Raw genomic sequence first — 20,147 nt, forward strand, 5'->3', positions numbered from 1 at the left:
CAGAACTGTAACTGAGTCAGACTTTGTCTATGATTTTGTGTTTTAACCAACCAAATATACTTATTTTCTCCAGAGATGTACCAACTAGAGTTTTTGTTTTCCTCTCCTCTCTGTTAACTGGCCATATTTCAATGATAATACTAATATTATAAATATGTATACTGTATTTTTAGGATCTATTTATTTTGGAATTGCTTTGTTTTATTGTGTATTTAACTAAATATGTATGGTCATTTCTGTATATGATGTATTTTGTAATTTAGTAATGTAAGTTTACATTTTCTTTGAAAATGTTTCTCACTTGTAATCAGTGAAGAGCACTATTCAAAAATTCAATTGGATTTAATATCTGCAGGGAACCTTTTTTCCTACATCACAAAGAAGTAGGTTGTATGTTAATAAGCAGTTCTAAATTGGTCTCAATTAGGTGTGAGCATGAGTGGACCCTACAAAGTGTTTGTGTCCATGGCCATGAATATTCATGTCCTTTATATAACTGATGTAAGATGTTTTTGCAGGCATGATTATTTTTCCCTTCCATCCATCTACATATACAAATATAAAAATATGAAGTTCTGAAAATTCAGTTGTTTTAGTTTGTCTGATGCAGTGATTAATATAATTTCTTTATCTTTATTGGCATGCTTTTCTTTTACCAGACTTTCTAGTAGAGAAGGATAATGATTACTGTGTATGTCAGACACCTTGTAACACCACTCGTTATGGGAAAGAGCTGTCTATGGTGAAAATTCCAAGCAAAGCATCTGCAAAATATCTGGCCAAGAAATTCAACAAGACTGAACAATACATAGCGTAAGTAAAATCAATTGTATTTGCCTTTGCTCTTAGAGTATGTGAAAATTAGAACATAATACAATGAATATACAAGCTTTTGCATTGAGAAATGGAGATTATTTTAGATATTCTTCCATTTTCTAAACTGAATTTGCTTAGTCAAAGTCACTAGAGGTTATTCCACCAGCAAGAACAAGGTTTGCTAATCCATAACATTTACCTGACAGTATGTCATTGGCCAGTAAAATTGCTGGAAGAAGTCCATAGACACAAAAATAAAACTGGAACTCACACCTGGATGAGTGTCTGACTATACATTAAACTGTGGATCATAATCTTTAATATAAATTCCAGGAAAGTAGTATTAGGCTCCATATTGACTGTACAGCAAAAATATAATGTACATAACATTTTTGTCCTGATTCCAGCCTTTTCGTGGGCACTGTAAGAAGATATTTGTGGGAGGTTTGTTTGGGATAGAGTTAGGACATTATAATGTTTTTGTGAAATGGAATTACTGTAATATTATAAATATTTACTATTGGATTTACTTATCAGTAAAGTTGATCGGTGAAATTCAGCAAAGCATTTTTCACAGTGAATATGCTGGGTTTGGGTGACCTTGTACATGGAATATTTTAATGGGAATTTGCCTGTGTGGCCAAGTTCCAAGTGCCTCGTGATGCTTTCCAAGGCGTATGAGACATTACAGAGCTCTAGCAGCTAGACAAAAAACTTTCACTCATGCTTGGCAGTCATTGGGTAACAAACACAAGAGGGGAAAAAAATACTGTGTCCGTCTCCCTCATGCACTGAAAAGAAATAAACAAAAAACTTCCAGTATTTTCATTTGAGGGGTACATTAGTTGACCATAATGAGAATATTACATATATAACACTGATCCCTGGGTGCTGGCATCACAGCACTACATGGCTAATCAAGCATGCAGCTTAGCCATGTATGCAGTTATGATCTCAAAACAAGCCTTAAAGGAGCCCTACCATTCTTCTTCTATCCTCATCAGAAAACACAGGATATACTGTGAAATAATACAAATAAAATTATTATGTACAAAGTGTTTCTTTTTTCTTCATGGAAAAAGAAAGTGTGAAGCACATGTACAGATAAATGGGAAACAAAAAAGGCCATCCTGTTGTGCCCAGAGACGCAACTTCAAACGATGAAATGAGCTAGTCTTATGCCGACACTTCATGTCATGACCATTGTGTGCCCCGAGAGTGGACATCCGTGAATGCAATGAAATGTATTTTATTTATTTGTAGTTTGTGGCGTTTGTTGTATTTTGTTTGTTGGATTCGTTCAAGTCTGCATTTTTTGTTGTTTGAAGCACAATGGCACAGCTCACAGCTCAGATCACATATTTAGCAACCATTATCAACCCAGCATAGTTGGAATACCTTTATCTAGCCCATTGGGACACTCAAAAGACCACTGCACCATTATAATCCACCCAAAACATAGTTCACTACCTCCGTTCCTATTGACTTCAATGCATTTCATGTAGTTCGAAGAAGTTTGAGAAAATGTCTGTGATTTCAACAAACTCACTGTGACATGAATTCCGTGGGATATGCTCATCACTACTTATCAGTGATTGCTCTCATTAGCTTTTCTCTATAAGCAGCAGCAAAAATGATAAATAATGAAATGCTATGCAAATTACAAACATGGATTGTGTTGTCATATCTATTACCTGATCTTGCTCATTTGCATTAAGTAATTAATAAATTAGACCCATAGTTCATAGGGTTTTAAAGCTACACTCTTGATTGTCAGGTAATTTTTTTTATATAGTTATAATGCGTGTGACAATTGACAAGGCATACTGTTAATTACCAGCACTAGTTCATGCTCTCACATATTTCTCAAAACAGTACACACATTTTTAAAATCTTTATATATTGTGAGAAAAATGCACAGCATGGTTTAAAATCATAAAAACATTGCCTCAGAACTGTATATTTGCATCAAACTTGCTGACACAATCGTTATATGAACATACAAAACAACCCATATTTTTCACATTGCCCTTATAAATTGAATACACATTTGTACAATAAATACAAGATAAAGAAATATGCTGTATATACGTTTATTTATGTGTTTTGAGGCAATAATACAGTAATGCAGACATACATAAAAATAAAGCAAAATATATTTACAGTATACATAAAAAGGAAACATGGTGCAAGCTAAAAGTTATCTGCCCATTCATTTCTGTCTGGCACAAAATTTTATCTACATCATAAACTATATTTTCTCTTCCCAAACAATTTTGGAAAAACCTTCTGGAGTACCTTATCCTGGCACTGCTCATGTTAAGCTTTTAAATGAAATTTTTATTTCATTAAATTTTTTAAGTAGTGTATAAATACGGTACTGGATGTGTATGTAATTCTTTAGGTATACTTTTAACTGTATTTGTTTCATAATGTTAAAAAAAAACTACAAAAGGGCTGCCCTGACTAAAGCACTGCCTGAGGTGTTTGCCTCAATGCTGACCCTGGATGCGACAATATTTTGTAACATGTTAAACAGGCCACATTAATCAGGAAAGTTAACGCATATATATATATCACCTGTAGGGGGCGTGCGACCAACCCAACACAGACACAAGAGGCACACTTACAAAAAAGCTCACACTTTTATTTTCTTCTCAGCACAGCACCTTACACGGTGCACAAATCACCAAAATAGCTCAGTCCCTTCTTTCTTTTTCTTCTTTATCCTTTCCTTTTCTCTCTTCTGCCACCTCTACTCCTTCCTTTGCAAGCTCTGTCCTTCACCTCTCGACTCTGGCCCCCAGAATGGAGTGATGCGGCCTCTTTTATATTGTTCCCGGATGTGCTCCAGGTGCTCCTTGATGATCTTTCTGCAGCATATCCGACTCCCAGGTGGACTCATATTTTCTTCTAGCAGCACTTCTGAGTGTGACAGAAGTGCTGCATTCCAGGATTCTGATGCTGGCCCCGATGCAATCCGAGTGGCTGCCCTCTCATGGTTTGGGGGATGTATTGCTTCTCTCCCAGTCCTTCCATAATAAGGGCCCCAGCCGTCTGCCACACTGCCCCTCCCTCAGCTGAGGCTCATAGGGCAAAGCGGCCCATCCTGCAGAGCTGTTTTCCACCAGGATGGGGTGCTGGCATATCTCAGGCCACGGTTCTACCCTGAAATACAAAAACAAGAAAATGGCGGGGAGACACTGCGTCCATCAACGCCATCTCAAGGTGTCCCTCGTATACCTATATGGACAGCGTCTCCACCTGTGACCTAAATTATGGCAGTTGTGGCACCGGTGCTCCCCTCCTTGTCCTCGTGCCCTTGGAACATGAAAACAAGATGCGTAACTCTGCTGCGCCTTTTTCTCAGCCAAGATCGGGGCTTCCCTACCACCCTGTGAAAAGCGGCCCTTTAATGCAGGTGAGCACACAGACTTACGCTACACATTGTTAGGACCTTGTCTTCCTTTTCCTGTTCCTCCCCTTACTCTGGGGCAGAAACAACATTCTGGGTCTCCCTATGGGATAAAAAGGGGGCCCGTGCCCCTGTAGACCTGCGTGAGACTGCCAATGGCTCTTGGGGCAGAATACTCTGGCAGCCGGCACTTACCAACTGGCGCCTCGCACGCGCCTCTGCCAGTTTCCATCACCTACCTGTACCGCCGCATTGTTCTGGCTGGAGAATTCCATGCTGAGCCGCCCCAGCCACTTCTGTACTGTTGTCAGGGGTACATCAACCTTTTTTTCCAGCCCCTTGATCATTTCCTGGAGGATGCCCAAGACCTGCAAAAGCGACTACTTGGGCTGAAGGACACCCTCCAGTTCACATACAGCTGCAATATAAGTTCAATAACTCAGCCGGTGGTGGACTCGCGACTCGCTTGTCTGTACCTTCTGGCTGTAAGCGGCACATGCTCAGTCAGGTCGTCTTCGGACTCGGTATGGACATTCGTCTGCCTTGCCTGCGAACAATCATCGCCGGGCATGCGACACACAACGTCCAATCCCTTTCCTGCTTCGGGGAGGGTGATCCGGTCTTCCACTGTCCCCTCCTCCCTTTGATTGTGCCCGATGGGGAGATGAGCATCCAGGCGCTCCTTTCCCTGCCTTGGCTTTCTGGCATGCAGCAATTCCTCCTCATCCACAGTTTCTTCCACTGTTGCCTCACTATCACTCCACTGGTCGGCATGCTTCGGCCACTGATGCGGATCCAGGCAGTCTCTTTCTAAAAAGTAAGAACAGGCAACATCAAGGGAGTCCCCCCTGGGCCGACTGCCGCTGGGCGCAACACTTACCTCCTGGATCACATCCCTTGGAGCGTGCTTCCTCCAGGCGGCCTCTTCAGCAGCTGTGCCAACCAGGGCATTCATAATGACTGCTCATGTCTGGGAGTCCGCTGCTCTCAGGGCTCGCCTGTTCTTCTTCTTCCCCATGTGATTGGAGATGGTGCTTCCATAAACTGTCGGCAGTCCTCCAGGTGAGTTGTTGGTTGCTGCATATGTGCATGCCACGGTGCAATGGCGTGTGCGTGCCTTGCTCTGCTGTGTCTGGCTGGCCACAAAATTATTTTTAATATGGGTCCCCTGCCAATTAATGGCCAGAATATATCATCTGGGATGCCATTGTGGAAAACCAGCCCCCCAACACTGACAGGCATAATAACACAAGTTCCAAAGCACACAGGATTTATTTTCTTCTTGCTTTACATGACACAGTACACAAATTACCCACAACAATGGCTCAGTCTCTTCATCTTTTCCCTCTCTCTCTTCTTCTGTTTCTCTTTTGCCCCCTTCACCCGTCTCCCCCAAGCTCTGTCCTCCACCTCCCGACTCCGGGTCCCAGAATGAAGTGAGGCAGCTTTTTTTATATTGTACCCGGAATTGCTCCAGGTGCTCTTTAACTTCTAGCAGCACTCCTGGGTGAGGCAGAAGTGCTGCATAGGCACCCGGAAGTATTCCAGGTGGACCCGGATCCTCTTCTAGCAGCACTTCAGAGTGTGGCGGAAGTGCTACATTCCAGGACTCCGATACTGGCCAGGCAGCCCCTGGTGGTGACCACGGGCCCCCGCAGGGTTGAGCTTCTAAGTTGCAAGCCCTTGGCCCCAATGCAATCCAGGGGTGCTGCCCTTTCGTGTTCCAGGGGAGATACTGCTCCCAGTCCTTCCATATTAAAGGTGTTCTGACTGGGTAAGGGCCTCAGCTGTTGCCACAATATATATATATATATATATATATATATATATATGTGTGTGTATGTACAGTATGTATGTATGTATGTATGTATGTATGTATGTATGTGTGTGTGTGTACATACTGTATACACACACATATATGCACTCTGAAGGTGCAATGCAAATATTTGTCATGTACATGGTGAGCCTGGATGGAGATCATATGTTCAATCCTTTCTTCCACCACTTTCTTGTAAATGTTTTTTACAGATTTTTGCTATTGCAAACAAGGATTTACTTATACTTTTTATAACATACGTTTTCTAAACTCTTACCTATCTATCTTTTCTTTTGTCTGTGCCAAATAAATATGACATAAATCTCATTCATCAGATTACAGTTTACCAACTTTGCCAGTCAGTATGACCCATGTAAAAAGCCATCCATCCTGTCAAGGTCAATTGAGCATCACAGTGAAACCTATTCATTGGATATGGCAAGTTTACTGGCCAATTTGACCCATGAACTCACTTTGAGCCAGGCAAATCTCAAATACAACATAAAAAAAGAATCTTGTCACAAAGCTATGAAAATAAATGCTGCAAAATGCTGCACAACCCTCTACAGCACCTGTTAAACATAAAAGTTAATCCTAGCCATTAAAAGTGGGAATGTGACAAATTTGCCAGTCAGCAAAACTCAACTGCAATTTATCAAAGGTATTAACTTGAAAATTAGAGTGAGTCAAAGGCATACAACCTTGTATAATGCCAGTCAAACATCACACTGAAATCTGTTCATTAGATATATCGGAATATGATAAATTTGCCAGTCTACTTGACCCATGTACCCAAAGTTCAAGTGCTCAAATTTAACAAAGGCATCTTTCTTTTCTCAAAATTAGTGTAGCCCAATGCCATCTAACCCTCTGCAGGCCCCTTAAACATCTAATTCCATTCACTAGATATGGGAATGTGCCAACTTTGCCTGTCAATTTGACTCATGTACTCAACTCATATATAACAAATTGCATCTGTCTTGGCTCAAAGCCGTGAAAAAGAGTGCTGCCCAACATCACCTAAATGCATTACTGTGCCCATTAAACATCTGAGTACTTCTTACTCATTAGATATGACAGTGTGCCAAGTTTGTAATTGAGCTGGGCAAAACTGATTTGCCCTTTAACAAAGGCCCCTGTCTTGTCACATAACTTTGAAAAATAAGTTGGTCTAATTTGATGTAACTTCTTTGTATCTGATCAGGTATAAAATGTGAAAAACTGATTTCTTTTTTTCAAATTAAGGGCCCATTTTAGTGACGCATGTTAATGTCTTTATATGATGCAGAATATTTTGACTGGCTCTTAATGATGAATAAGTAACTGCTTTGCACAAGTTGTGTAAAAAAGAAACTGGCTGGAAGTGAATAACTTCAGGCTCATGTGAAACGGTCACGTTCTCCAAATATCTCTGTGGGCTTTACACCAGACCTCCCAAAGACTTGCAGGTGAAGTAAATAGAGGGTACAATTACATACCCCCATGATGGATTAGCGTCACAGCCAGGGCTGATTGCCTATGGACGTTCAATAAATGCTGCTAGGGAAAACTGTAATCCCCAAAACTTCCAGTTAGATCATAAACATGCAACACCGAAGCGGCAATTGAACTGACGACCAAAGCTTTAGCCCATATATATGGAGTAGGATCACTGTCAAAAACAACTCCATCATTCCACCTTTGTGGCACATGTGTAGTGACAAAAATCAGTCGTTTCTTCTTCGATAGAGAATGCCTTGTGTGTCCAGTGACGTATTTTTGACAGTTTGTTCACGCCTGCGAATTGTACTCGTAATTTTTGGAAGCCAGCGTAACTTTCAGAAGGGCAATTGTATTTATTAGGAGTAAGTATAATTTTTCAGAAGCAAGCATAACTTTCAGAAGTGCAAGCATAATTAACATGTGTGAAATTTAAATTTGGCTTAAATTATTATGTTATTTTTGACAGCAATCTTACTCCATACACTTTTGCAATAATTTCTCCACCTTTAAAAGTGTTTTTCAATTTGTTTCACTTTCTGCGTGAGTAAAGCTTAGTGTTTAAAGACCGCAGACAAAATTAGAGCCTTCAAATTTTACAGCGTGTTGGGGTCGTGAAGCAGCTTCAGGGTTCTGACATTAACTGTACGGTACTGTACTGTAACGTTTGACTCTCATGGGCCAATGCCCCTTCCCCCACATCTAGCCCTGTCAGGAATCAGTATCCCGCCTTCATTGACCAATGCTTCATTGCCATACACCAATGGCCCGCCTTTTGCTGCAGACCATTGGCCTGCCTTCCCTGGCCAATCTCTACAAAACAATAGTGCACCCCTCAGACTAGTGATGCAATATAGTGTAGAGCAGGGAATCTCAAACTCAGTCCTGGGGACCCTCGGTAGCTGCAGGCTTTTGTTCCAACCAGACTCACAATCAGTGTTAATAACTAATTTAGTTAGTTGGCCTTAATTTCTCTTCTCTTATTCTACATTCAGAAAGCACAACAATATGATTTTTACATTTATATTCTAAAATATTTAGAAGTATTTGTATTTATTCAATATCTTTAAATGCTAAACTTTTTTTTTCCTATTATTTTGGCCTTTTTTTAAAAGAAGCAGAGCAGACACCTGGGAAAACAACACTGAATGATGAAATGCTGCAACTACTTGAGCATCACACCCACTAGTGGATTAAATATCCAGGAAACCTGGAAAAGAACAATGAAAATAAGGATGCAAATATTGTTAAAAATTTAAAAACGCATATCCTATATACTGTAACAGCTTAGTACATTTTAATAAAAATTTACCAAACTTAGTTTTGTAATTTTTGAATTGACTGCAAAACACAGAAACAGTGTCATAACAGATCACTTAATTAGGCTAATAGAGACGTTAGTTAGAAGAAAACCTGCAGCCGCAGGGGTCCCTAGGACCGAGTTTGAGAACCAGTGACAACGCAAATACCAAGCAAAACTTTTGCAAGTCGACTATGTGATTGTCTTAGCTAAGTACTGTACTTCTAGCCCGCTTTTAATTGTTTAAGCAATTAAAAAAAAAAAATCGCTCAAAGCTTACTTTTGTAAATGTACTAGGTTATACGATTTTTAAAATTTTTTAACTGTTTTTTTCTTCTCTTTTTCAAGTATGTTGAAATACGCTGTTGTCAGTTCCTTGTCACTAGAAGACTTGTAATGAGGTCCTACAAATTGTAGTTGATGGATTACCAGCATGTTGAATTTGATTAAAGTGGAAAGACGTTTGTTCACACTCCATTCCCACCACTGACATTCTTCTAGATTAAATCTAGTTTTTTCTAGACACCTAAGCATCCAGCTATCAGTTAGTAGTATGAAAAGGTACTGGATAGGTAACGTCAGCAGAGAGGTTATCTACTATTAAAGGGGACTTACATAGTATACCTCTTTTTTCACCTCAGAGCTAGCTGACAGCTAATGATAAACTCGAGTAACTCCAAACATACCATGCCAATGAGTGTCGGTACACAATACCAACCATTCTTACTTATAGCCATGTGAAAATGTAACTAAACCCTATTTCACTTTGTAACGGCTGACTCCTAACCCAGCCAGCAGCCACACTACCAGGACCTGTGGCCTGGATGAATTACTGAGAAACTTACCTATACCACACCGTACCTCTGACAATTAATATTTTCCCTCTTCCCCAATCGACAGTTAAAGACTAGTAAACAAAGGAAGATATGTAAAAAAGTGTAGAAATATATTAAATGAAGCACATCGACAAAAAAAAATACAAATGAACAATGTAAAATATATATATATCCCTCCACCAAACCCGCAAAGTGAAAACACTACATATATAATAGCAAAAACCTTGCCCCTGCAAACATGTAACAAACATAAAACACAGATAATACTGAATAATCTGAATGTCAATGGCGTGAAATTGAGTCCGGTTAAATCACTGTCCAGAATACGGATGACTGATCAAAAGTAGATGTGTTTGAATCTCCCGGAAAAAAGATAGAACAACCTCACCGTGCTTCCTCGGCGAAAAGGCAGATAATAATGTCCAACCCCGGCATTTCTGGTGATGATTGGACTGTTGTGATTCCGGTCGAAAGAGAAGCAAAACTGGATCAATGCTCAATGTAAATAGTGGCAGAAAATGATGAGCGGTTGTTGGTAAATGAAATTTCTGTCTTTCTCCTTCCTCCTCTTCTTTCCCTCCTGATGGTTTAAATAATGACGAGCTGGAATGTAATTGGTAAAATCCCGGTCCTAACATGTCCAGGGGGTCGCTGCCTCCCCGCTACACCCTTCCCCGTTTCTTCTTACAGGGACGATATTTAAACAGACTCACATTAGTTTAAACGGGGTGCTGAGACTTGATGTGACTGGGTGCAAACACAATAAACAACAATGCCTATGTGGCCCCACTACAACTTCAATGATGGTATATATCGTGACATTACCAACAATAATTGCTAAGTCACTAAGCCCATAACATACAGGTATTTTAATTTGTCATTTATGTAAGAAAAACAAACCAAAATGCACACCCTTATTGGTTTTATGTGATTTGAGAAGCTAATTATGGTGAGTTGCTATTAATTAGGTTAACTTTGTTAGGTAATCAGCAGGACATGCTACCACCTCTGTATAAAAACAGTGTAGTCTGGTGCATTCTAGATTTTTGTAGCGCTGTGCCACGGAAACAAAATATCTGTTTGTTGCGTTCAAAAGGGTTATAAAACCAACTCCAAATAATTTTGAAGCCCAGAAGGTATACATAGCCCACTGGGAGAAGACTTGGGACAAACACAGAACACACTGGAGTGATCATGTCTCTCTCAGCTGGCCAGGTATGATCTGGAAAAGTGTTGGAAGAAGTTGCTGATGGTAGAATGGCCTGGGCAGGCAAGTGAAAATTATAATGATGATGGTAATAATTGCTAAAAGTTGTATATTTGTTTTCTCCCAAGGTTAGATTTATCCAACTTTTGGGGCTTAGTGAGAACTAGGTGATTATTAGCAGGGCTTGCTCTAACATTTGGTGCCCTGGGCAAAGCTGTAAATGATGAGTCTTGTCCCAATTATGAAATGATTTAAATATTCTTATTCATTTATGTATTTTATATGGTCTATAGGTACAGCATATACTGTATTTGTTTAAATTAATTTAAAATTTCTTGGTAAATAATGACAAAGAAACTATTCTAGATATTGGGTAAATTGAGTTTGAAAGCATTATAGAACTGAGTATATTATATTTAGAAAATTTATAAATGTAATATTTAAAGAACAACATAATCATCCATCCATCCATCCATCATCCAACTCGCTATATCCTAACTACAGGGTCACGGTGGTCTGCTGGAGCCAAACCCAGCCAACACAGGGCGCAAGGCAGGAAACAAACCCCGGGCAGGGCGCCAACCCACTGCAGAGAACATAATAATAAAAAGGTTAATTCCTTGATGATTTTATTATCATAGTGCGACAATTAATCAATGGACAGATATCAGTGGGGTCATTTATTTGAATACTTTTCCATCCATTTTGTGGTTTAGGATGCTTGCCTTAGAGGCAGAGTTTCTTAGAAAAAGTTGCATCTGAAACTCATAAATAGAAAAGAACAGGTCTAAACTGGCAAAAGAACCCAGATATGGATGGAAGATGGCTGGAATAGCATATTAAACTCAGTCTCCTGTAAATTACCTTTTTTGTTGTCGATGACAGTGGTATTTAAGGAAGAAGCCAACTGAGGACCTGTAAGATGTTTGTTTCTCACAAACTCTTATATACTTATCCTCCTATACATTTGAGCATCTGACCCTTCTTTCTTTTTCTTTCCTGATTAGATTTTCTCTTTTCCATCAAGATAGCGATAGACAGCTTTGTATGAAATGTTCAGTTTCTTGGCAGTCCATCGAATTAAATAACTTTCATACTGCAAAAAAAAAAAAAAAAAATAGATTGACTTGTTTCTTGAAAAAGCTGTTTCATTTGTGCTATGTTTTAACCCAGAACTGAACATTAGAAATACTAGTACTTTTCAACCCAAATGAAGTGAATAATAGGTTTCAGGGGTTCTATTGGAATTACAGTAATTTCTCTAATAACCAACATAAGCTAAGGGAGTTGACCATTAGGACATTAAAGGAATAGCTATTGAAAATGGGAGACTTCCAGTCATGTTTATGTGAATAATACATTTCAAATTAATAATTTCATTAATTGTCATGATAATTTTCATTAGAAACACTAGTAATGGCTCTGCTACTCGTATTTTGATATCATTTTAATGTTATGTTGATAAAAAAAAGTTATCAGTTACTATCAAAAACTTGAAAATGTCTATGTATATGCACCTTTCCTTATATACTGTATGTAGTTTATATATGATATATACAATACGTTTTGTACACACAAATGAATGGTACATTATAGGATAGGATTTTCTATAAGTTCTAGTAATTTCAGTGCTTAGGCAGAATTCTAGCCTTGGAGTAATTGGGTACCTTATCTAGTGCAGTTAAATATTGTCAGGATTCATATTATGAACAGAAAAATGATCATTATAAGTCTGCTTGTAGTGAATGAATTTTGCTTGCAAAATAAAGGAAGAAACAGAAAGAAAAATGTTTGTAGAGAAAACCTGCATCAACCAATTTTGAAATAAAGATGGAAATAAGAAAGAAATACAATACTAAATCTAAAGGAAAATAACAAATTTTTACCTGAAGAAAATAAAGAACAACAGCAACAACAACAAAGACAAAGTAAGAAATTAAAATAAGACAACATTAGTTAACAAAAAATAAGAATAGGGTCTGATGGCCAGGGAGGACAGAAAAAACAAAAAAAAAACTCCAGACAGCTAGAGAAAAAAATAAAATCTGCAGGGGTTCCAGGCCACAAGACCGCCCAGTCCCCTCTGGGCATTCTACCTAACATAAATGAAATAGTCCTCTTTGTATTTAGGGTTCTCACGGAAGGACTTGATGATGATGGTCATGCAGACTTCTGGCTTTTAATCCAATGTTGGAACATCACGGTGCTTTGAGTAGATGGTGGTGGCACAAGCCACCACCAAAAGGAAACCGGGAAAAGAAACAGAAGAGAGAGTAGGGGTTAGTACGGAGTTTAGAGCAGGGGTGGGCAGATTCAGTCCTGGAGGGCCGCAGTGGCTGCAGGTTTTTGCTCCAACCCAGTTGCTTAATAAGAAGCCCTTATTGCTCAAGTAACACTTCAGCTTCACTTTAGTTGTCTCGCTCGTTAAGATTTTGAACCCTTATTGCTTATTTTAGTCTTAAACAGCTGTACTCTCGGTTTTTAATTGCTCCTAATTAGCAATAAAAGGCAAATGACAAAAGAGACCAGCATTTCTCCATTTAGCTTGTTACCATTTACACCTGTGTGTATTTATCATGCACTATTGGGTTTAATTAAATACTTGGAAAGTGAAGAGAAAAAAGTGAAGCACTGAGAATAACTCAAATCTTTTGGATGATATCCTTAGAAAGGAAAAAAAATCTAGGATATGAGAATGACTTGACATGGAAGAGTTAAAGCAATAGCAAGCCATGAAATTAAATAATTGACAAGGATTGTTTTTTAATTAAGCAACTGGGTTGGAACAAAAACCTGCAACCACTGCGGCCCTCCAGGACTGAATCTGCCCACCCCTGGTTTAGAGCCACCATGAATAGTTATTGTAATGAATTGGATATACAGAGTATCAGGATTAAATTAAAGTGAAGTTATGAGAAAGCCATGTTAAAGTAATGAGTTTTCAGCAGATTTTTAAAGTGCTCCACTGTATTAGCCTGGCGAATTCCTATTGGCAGGCTATTCCAGATTTTAGGTGCATAACAGCAGAAGGCCGCCTCACCACTTCTTTTAAGTTTTGCTCTTGGAATTCTAAGGAGACACTCATTTGAGGATCTAAGGTTACGATTTGGAATATAAGGTGTCAGACATTCCGATATATAAGATGGAGCAAGATGATTTAGGGCTTTATAAACCATAAGCAGAATTTTAAAGTCAATCCTGAACGACCAGTGTAGTGACATCAAAACTGGAGAAATGTGCTCTGATTTTCTTTTCCTAGTTAGGATTCTAGCAGCTGCATTCTGCACTAGCTGCAAACGATTTATGTCTTTTTTGGGTATTCCTGAGAGGAGTGCATTACAGTAATCTAGTCGACTGAAAACAAACGCGTGAACTAATTTCCCAGCATCTTTCAATGATATAAGAGGTCTAACTTTTGCTATGTTTCTTAAGTGAAAAAATGCTGTCCTAGTGATCTGATTAATATGCGATTTAAAATTCAGATTACAGTCAACAGTTACCCCTAAGCTTTTTACCTCCGTCTTGACTTTTAATCCTAATGCATCCAGTTTATTTCTAATAGCCTCATTGTATCCATTATTGCCAATCACTAAAATTTCAGTTTTCTCTTTATTTAGCTCTAGAAAGTTACTATTCATCCATTCAGAAATACAAGTAAGACATTGTGTTAGTGAATCAAGAAAATCGGGGTCATCAGGTGCTATTGATAAATACAGCTGTGTGTCATCAGCATAGCTGTGGTAGCTCACGTTGTGCCTTGAGATAATCTGACCTAACGGAAGCATGTAGATTGAGAAGAGCAGCGGACCCTTGTGGAACACCATATAGGATATCATGTGTCTTTGAGTTGTAATTACCAAAACTAACAAAGAATTTTCTCCCTGCCAGGTAGGATTCAAACCAAGACACTGCCAGAGAGGCCTACCCATTGACTAAGGCGATTTCTAAGAATATTATGATCAATGGTGTCAAATGCGGCACTCAGATCTAAGAGGATGAGAACAGATAAATGGCCTCTGTCTGCATTTACCCGCAAGTCATTTACTACTTTAACGAGTGCTGTTTCTGTGTTGTGATTTGTTCTAAAACCTGACTGAAATTTATCAAGAATAGCATGCTTATTGAGGTGGTCATTTAACTGCATAATGACTGCCTTCTCTAGAATTTTACTTAAGAAAGGCAAGTTAGAGATGGGTCTAAAATTTTCAACAGCAGAGGGGTCAAGATTATTTTTCTTAAGTAGGGGTTTAACTACAGCAGTCTTAAGACAGTCTGGGAAGACCCCCGTATCTAATGACGAATTTACTATGTCAAGAATATTATCAATTAGCATGCCCGATACTTGTTTGAAAAAATTTGTTGGTACTGGGTCAAGGACACAGGTGGAGGGTTTCAGTTGAGAAATTTATTTTATGTAAATCAGGTAAATCTATCCTGGTGAAAGAATTTAATTTGTTTATAACGGAGTACTGGGGTTTAGGAGGATCCTCAGTGTTGGGGAGATATACTATGTTATTTCTAATATCATTAATTTTTTGATTGAAAAATACAGCAATAACCTCACAGGTTTTACTGGAAGTACTTAGGAGGCATTCCTTTGAGTTACCTGGGTTTAGAAGACAATCAATCGTAGAGAATAAGACTCTGGGATTACTAGCATTGTTATTTATAATCTTAGAGAAATAGCAGTGCCTCTCAAAACGGACTGTGTTATTGTATTCTGTTATTTTAACCTTCAATATTTCATAGTGGATAGTTAGTTTAGTTTTCCTCCATTTACGTTCAGCTCTACAGCATGTTCTCTTTAAATCAGACACTCTTTGGGTCTTCCATGGTATAACAATGCTAGAAGATTTTTTAACCGTCTTTTCAGGTGCAGCTATGTCAACAGCAGCTCTCACTTTAGTGTTAAATCTTTCCACCTTACTATTTACATTATCCTCGCTATTGTAGTTGGCACTATAAATGGACTGATTGCTTAGAATGTTTGTAAGTTTTAAAGCTGCTGATGAGTCAAAGAATTCTTTTACTTTTTGGTCACACTGATTATCTATATGAAAGTTAAAGTCGCTGACTATTAAGAGTATGTCATAGTTCGTAATTAAAATTGACATTAAGTCGGAGAATTCCTCAAAGAAAGATGTGTTAAATTTAGGAGGTCTATTCACAGATAATACTAGAACGTGAGAATCTCCATGAATAACAACGGCGAGATACTCAAAGAACTTGAATTTACCAAAACTGACATCTTTAACCGGCTTGAGTAAATGTTTGCTAGGCCACCGCCTCTTTTTCTTTGATGATCCGCACGAGTAAAAATGTAATCCGGAGACACAGATTCGATTAGAACATTTGCGCACATCTGAGCTAAGCCACGTTTCACTTAGTGCAATAAAATCAATTTTTCTATCACTAATAAGATCGTTGATAAAAAATGTCTTGTTAGTTAAAGCTCTAACATTTAATAGTGCCATCTTAATACATAATTCACCTGCCTCCTCACTCACTCACTCACGTCCATCCGAAGCCGAATGTGCAGTCGCCTTCTGTGCACGTCCGAAGCCGAATGCGCAGTCCGCCTTCTGCGCAGCTGCCCGAAAAACCTTATGAGACCGACATCCAACCCCAACATTGCGGCAGGCAGCGGATTTACGGCAGCAAAAATTCAAAGAGAAAGGCGACTTCAATTAAAGCTCTAGAGGCCTGAAAGGCGATTTCGACTACAGCTCGAGGCCTAATTACGCATTCTGATTCAATTACGCATTCATTCAATACACCTATATCAGGTATGTGGTGCTTATACTTATTACTATTCCATATTGTACTGGAACATTCATCATTCAATATTATACTATAGGCCTGGCAAATTCATCAACTAACAGTACAAGCCTGTACAGTAATGAGTAAAGCGGACTACAATCATTACAAAACAACTCCTTCATTACTTATCATTTGTTCTTCATACACTGCTGACACAAACTCGTGCCCATTTCATCTTACGTTGTCGAAACGGGCCCTTTGTCTAGTATTTAATGTTTTGGAGGGGCAGAGATGAATACTATGTGCTTTATTGATATTTGGAACAGGAACTAAGTTATTTTTGTTAGCGCCGCTCTGTGTGTATTTTTTATTTAATCTATAGTCTGTTTTTATAGTTTTAATACATTGTTCATCTAAAGTAGTAATTGTAATTAAATTATTGGTGTTTATGCCGTATTACCTAGATTTTCTACGTGCATCGAGATTGGTTATTAGAGTATTAATGTTATGCACTTTTCCGGAAGATTTTATTAAACAATTATAATGTCCTAGCACAGCAATAGCATTTCGGAAGGGGTTAAGAGTAGAGATAGATAGTCAAGAGAAACAAATTACCTTAGCGATGTTTTCAGGGAGGACCCGGGTGCTGAATCTATTTGGATGCAGGCCATCTTGCTTAAAGAAATGCGGCCTTTCCCAAAAGAGGTCCCAGTTGGCAATGAATCTGATGTCTTGATTCTTGCAGAAGCCTTGCAGCCAGTTGTTTAATCCCAGCAGACGACTGTAGCATTCATTTGATCATCTGACGAGAGGTAGTGGACCCAAAATGAAGATCTTTGCTGATGGGGTCCTCTCCTTCGTGTCTTTAATTAGTGCTGTGAAGTCAGCCTTGAGAATTTCTGACTGTCAGTGCCTTAATACAGCGCCGTGTAATACAACGGATCCAACTGCCCTGTTCTTGTGCTTCTTGTAGATTGCCGGCGCACGTCTCATCACATCTCGGACACGAACACCGGGAAAACAAGAAACAAAAGATTTCCGATTAGGGCATGCGATATTGAGGTTTCTAACAATCGAATCACCTACCACAATTACATCACCCGGGGTTGAAGGCAAACTGGGGACACGGAGAGGGTCGAACCGGTTCTGGGTCAAGATGCTCGCCTATGCCGATGGAGGTGTTTTAGCCTTGAACCCCTGCCTGCATAGCTGAAACACACCGAGGTCTTCGTCGGTGTCGTCGCACCTACGAGGCACGGGGGTGAAGCTTACTTGAGCGGCACAACGCGAGGTTGAAGTTACGTCGATTCCAGATGGCGAGGATGGTCTATCCAGCAGCTGAGCCTTCAAATCCCTAAGGTACCTTCGTCTGGACAGGAGTTTCTGAATCTGTTTATCGAGTGCCTGGAGTTCTTCTACGACGACGGCAACGCGATTCATCTCACTGTCAGCCATTGTCTGCTTCTGCTTCCGCTTCCTGCCCTAGGAAGAATGAGAGAGAGATTGGTTACTACAGAAGCAAATACATTCAGAGTAATGAGAGTGTCTGGACAGAGTGCATTACCCGGAATTTGAAGACCACATGTAAAGGGCTCTGCTACTTTGAATTACTACATAATTCAATTTAATGGTGCCTCTATTTGCTGCAAGTATACCTAAATTAGTTGTATGTTTCTCTACTAGAAGCAGTGGCATCTCTGCATTCAGGGCACATGAGGTACCACTCCATCAACAAGCATTTGGCCCTGTTGTACAAAAAGTAAAAAGGTAGTAAACAAGTTTAAATAATTTTTAAAATGTTTACAGTAAACTCAACTTAGTTGTCATAATTAAATCTTTTTCAATTATTCATGATATGCCCAATGCAATTTGTTATCTAGAAAAATATATACTGTACTTCTTTTTAGTGTATGTAAGATTTTGTTTGTGCCTGCCATTGCTTGCATGTTTACAGGTTGTTTACATTCACGCCACTGACACCAACTCTCAATGCTCACTTCTTCGCAAAGGTTTTCAACCCTGTGAGCCAATCCAAACCAGAAATACTTTTCAAGGCACATTAGCAGCCACTCAAAATAAGTGAGGAATTCTGCATTATTTTGCAGTTTGTTGCTTTTAGCAAGCTTCAGAAATTTTCAGCGATGTAACTGCACAAGCTTGAAAATCTACAAGGTGGCTAGGTGAAAGGCTGAAATGGCGTGCTACCAGTAAAGATCTATGTTTAAACCCCAGTAAAAATTCATTTTTTAATTAATAACATAATTTACGTTTAGAACACAGTTTTTTTATTGGTCAGTGATTAGTACAGTGTGTATAAATCTTTGGAAATCAAGTGCCACATTTATAGGCAAATACTACATATCAGTTGCAGACTTCTGAAAGGATGATGAATTTTGGGCTTCTTGAAGAAATAAGTCACAAGAAACATATTTCATGACACATTTAATTATTGAACTCACATACAGTTATGTTTTTATTTCTTTATTGTCCTTCCATCCATCCATCCATTATCTACTGCTTATCCATGTCTGTGTCATTGCGACAGCAGTCTGAGCAAAGATACCCATGCGTTCCTTTTCCCTCCAGCTCCTCAAGAGGGATACAGAAGCATTCTCAGATGAGACATTGTATTATTTTGATAGTTCCTACTACTTGCCCTTTACCTGTTTTCTTTGGGGGTAAGTGTAATCATTAGGTTCATTACTGGGTTGGTCTACTGTCACACTTTGAGATTATCACACACACATAGATATAGCATACACACAGAACCTCAACATTGCTCTATGAATAGCACACACACAACTGGTTAATAATCTCTAGCACTTTAAACCACACAAGTGCCAAAGGAATAACACAACTTGTCATTCTCTTAGCACTTCAAAAGACTTACTTAATGTCAGTACAAACAACATACAATGTTTTAAATATATCTCAGACCTAAATATTACTTATGTCTCTAGCAATATATTCAAACATACAAAGGCTCAACATCCTTGGCTACAGTCCATTTATCATCCAAGAATACCTTATTTTACATACTGTTGCCTACTATTGGGTTGAGCTCATACCCTCAGCCCTTAATAAACCTTGCAGCATGGAGTGTATGGCAAACTTCTGACTGCTCCAGGTGCTCTTAAAAATATCTACTTTATTGCTACTGTATTTAAGTTAACCTTGTTTCATCTCAATCAAAATATAATGAAAATATAGACAAAAATCTGCAGAGTTTGCACACCATAACAGACATCTAATCTCTTCAGTGTGCCTTGGGTCTCCTGTCGGTTGAACATTCCCAAAACACCTCCCCAGTGATATGTCTAGTATTCCTCCTAATCTGATGCCCAGACCACCTCAACTAGTTCCTTTTGATGCAGAAGAATGCTGGCACTATCAAGAGCCACCCCAAAATGTCTATACCCCTCACTCTCTCTAAATCTTACCCCAGACACACTGCAAAGAAAGCTGATTTCTGCTGCTTGTGTCAGCAAACTAATTCTTTCAGTCACTACCCAAAGGTC

General features: G+C 39.0%; 1 protein-coding gene across 6 annotated transcripts in view; it reads left to right on the forward strand.

The window, feature by feature from the left end:
• The window catches only part of asic1c (acid-sensing (proton-gated) ion channel 1c), a 1,328,607-nt gene that overhangs the window by 1,204,709 nt on the left and 103,751 nt on the right, over positions 1-20,147 (forward strand). For all 6 annotated transcript variants that reach the window (XM_051928824.1, XM_051928821.1, XM_028803265.2 and 3 more), the window contains exon 6: positions 660-813. In XM_051928824.1, the coding sequence (XP_051784784.1) occupies positions 660-813 (154 nt within the window). The remainder of the gene's footprint in view (positions 1-659; positions 814-20,147) is intronic.

This window comes from Erpetoichthys calabaricus, chromosome 6, assembly GCF_900747795.2.
Source record: "Erpetoichthys calabaricus chromosome 6, fErpCal1.3, whole genome shotgun sequence".
NCBI classification, from domain to species: domain Eukaryota; kingdom Metazoa; phylum Chordata; class Cladistia; order Polypteriformes; family Polypteridae; genus Erpetoichthys; species Erpetoichthys calabaricus.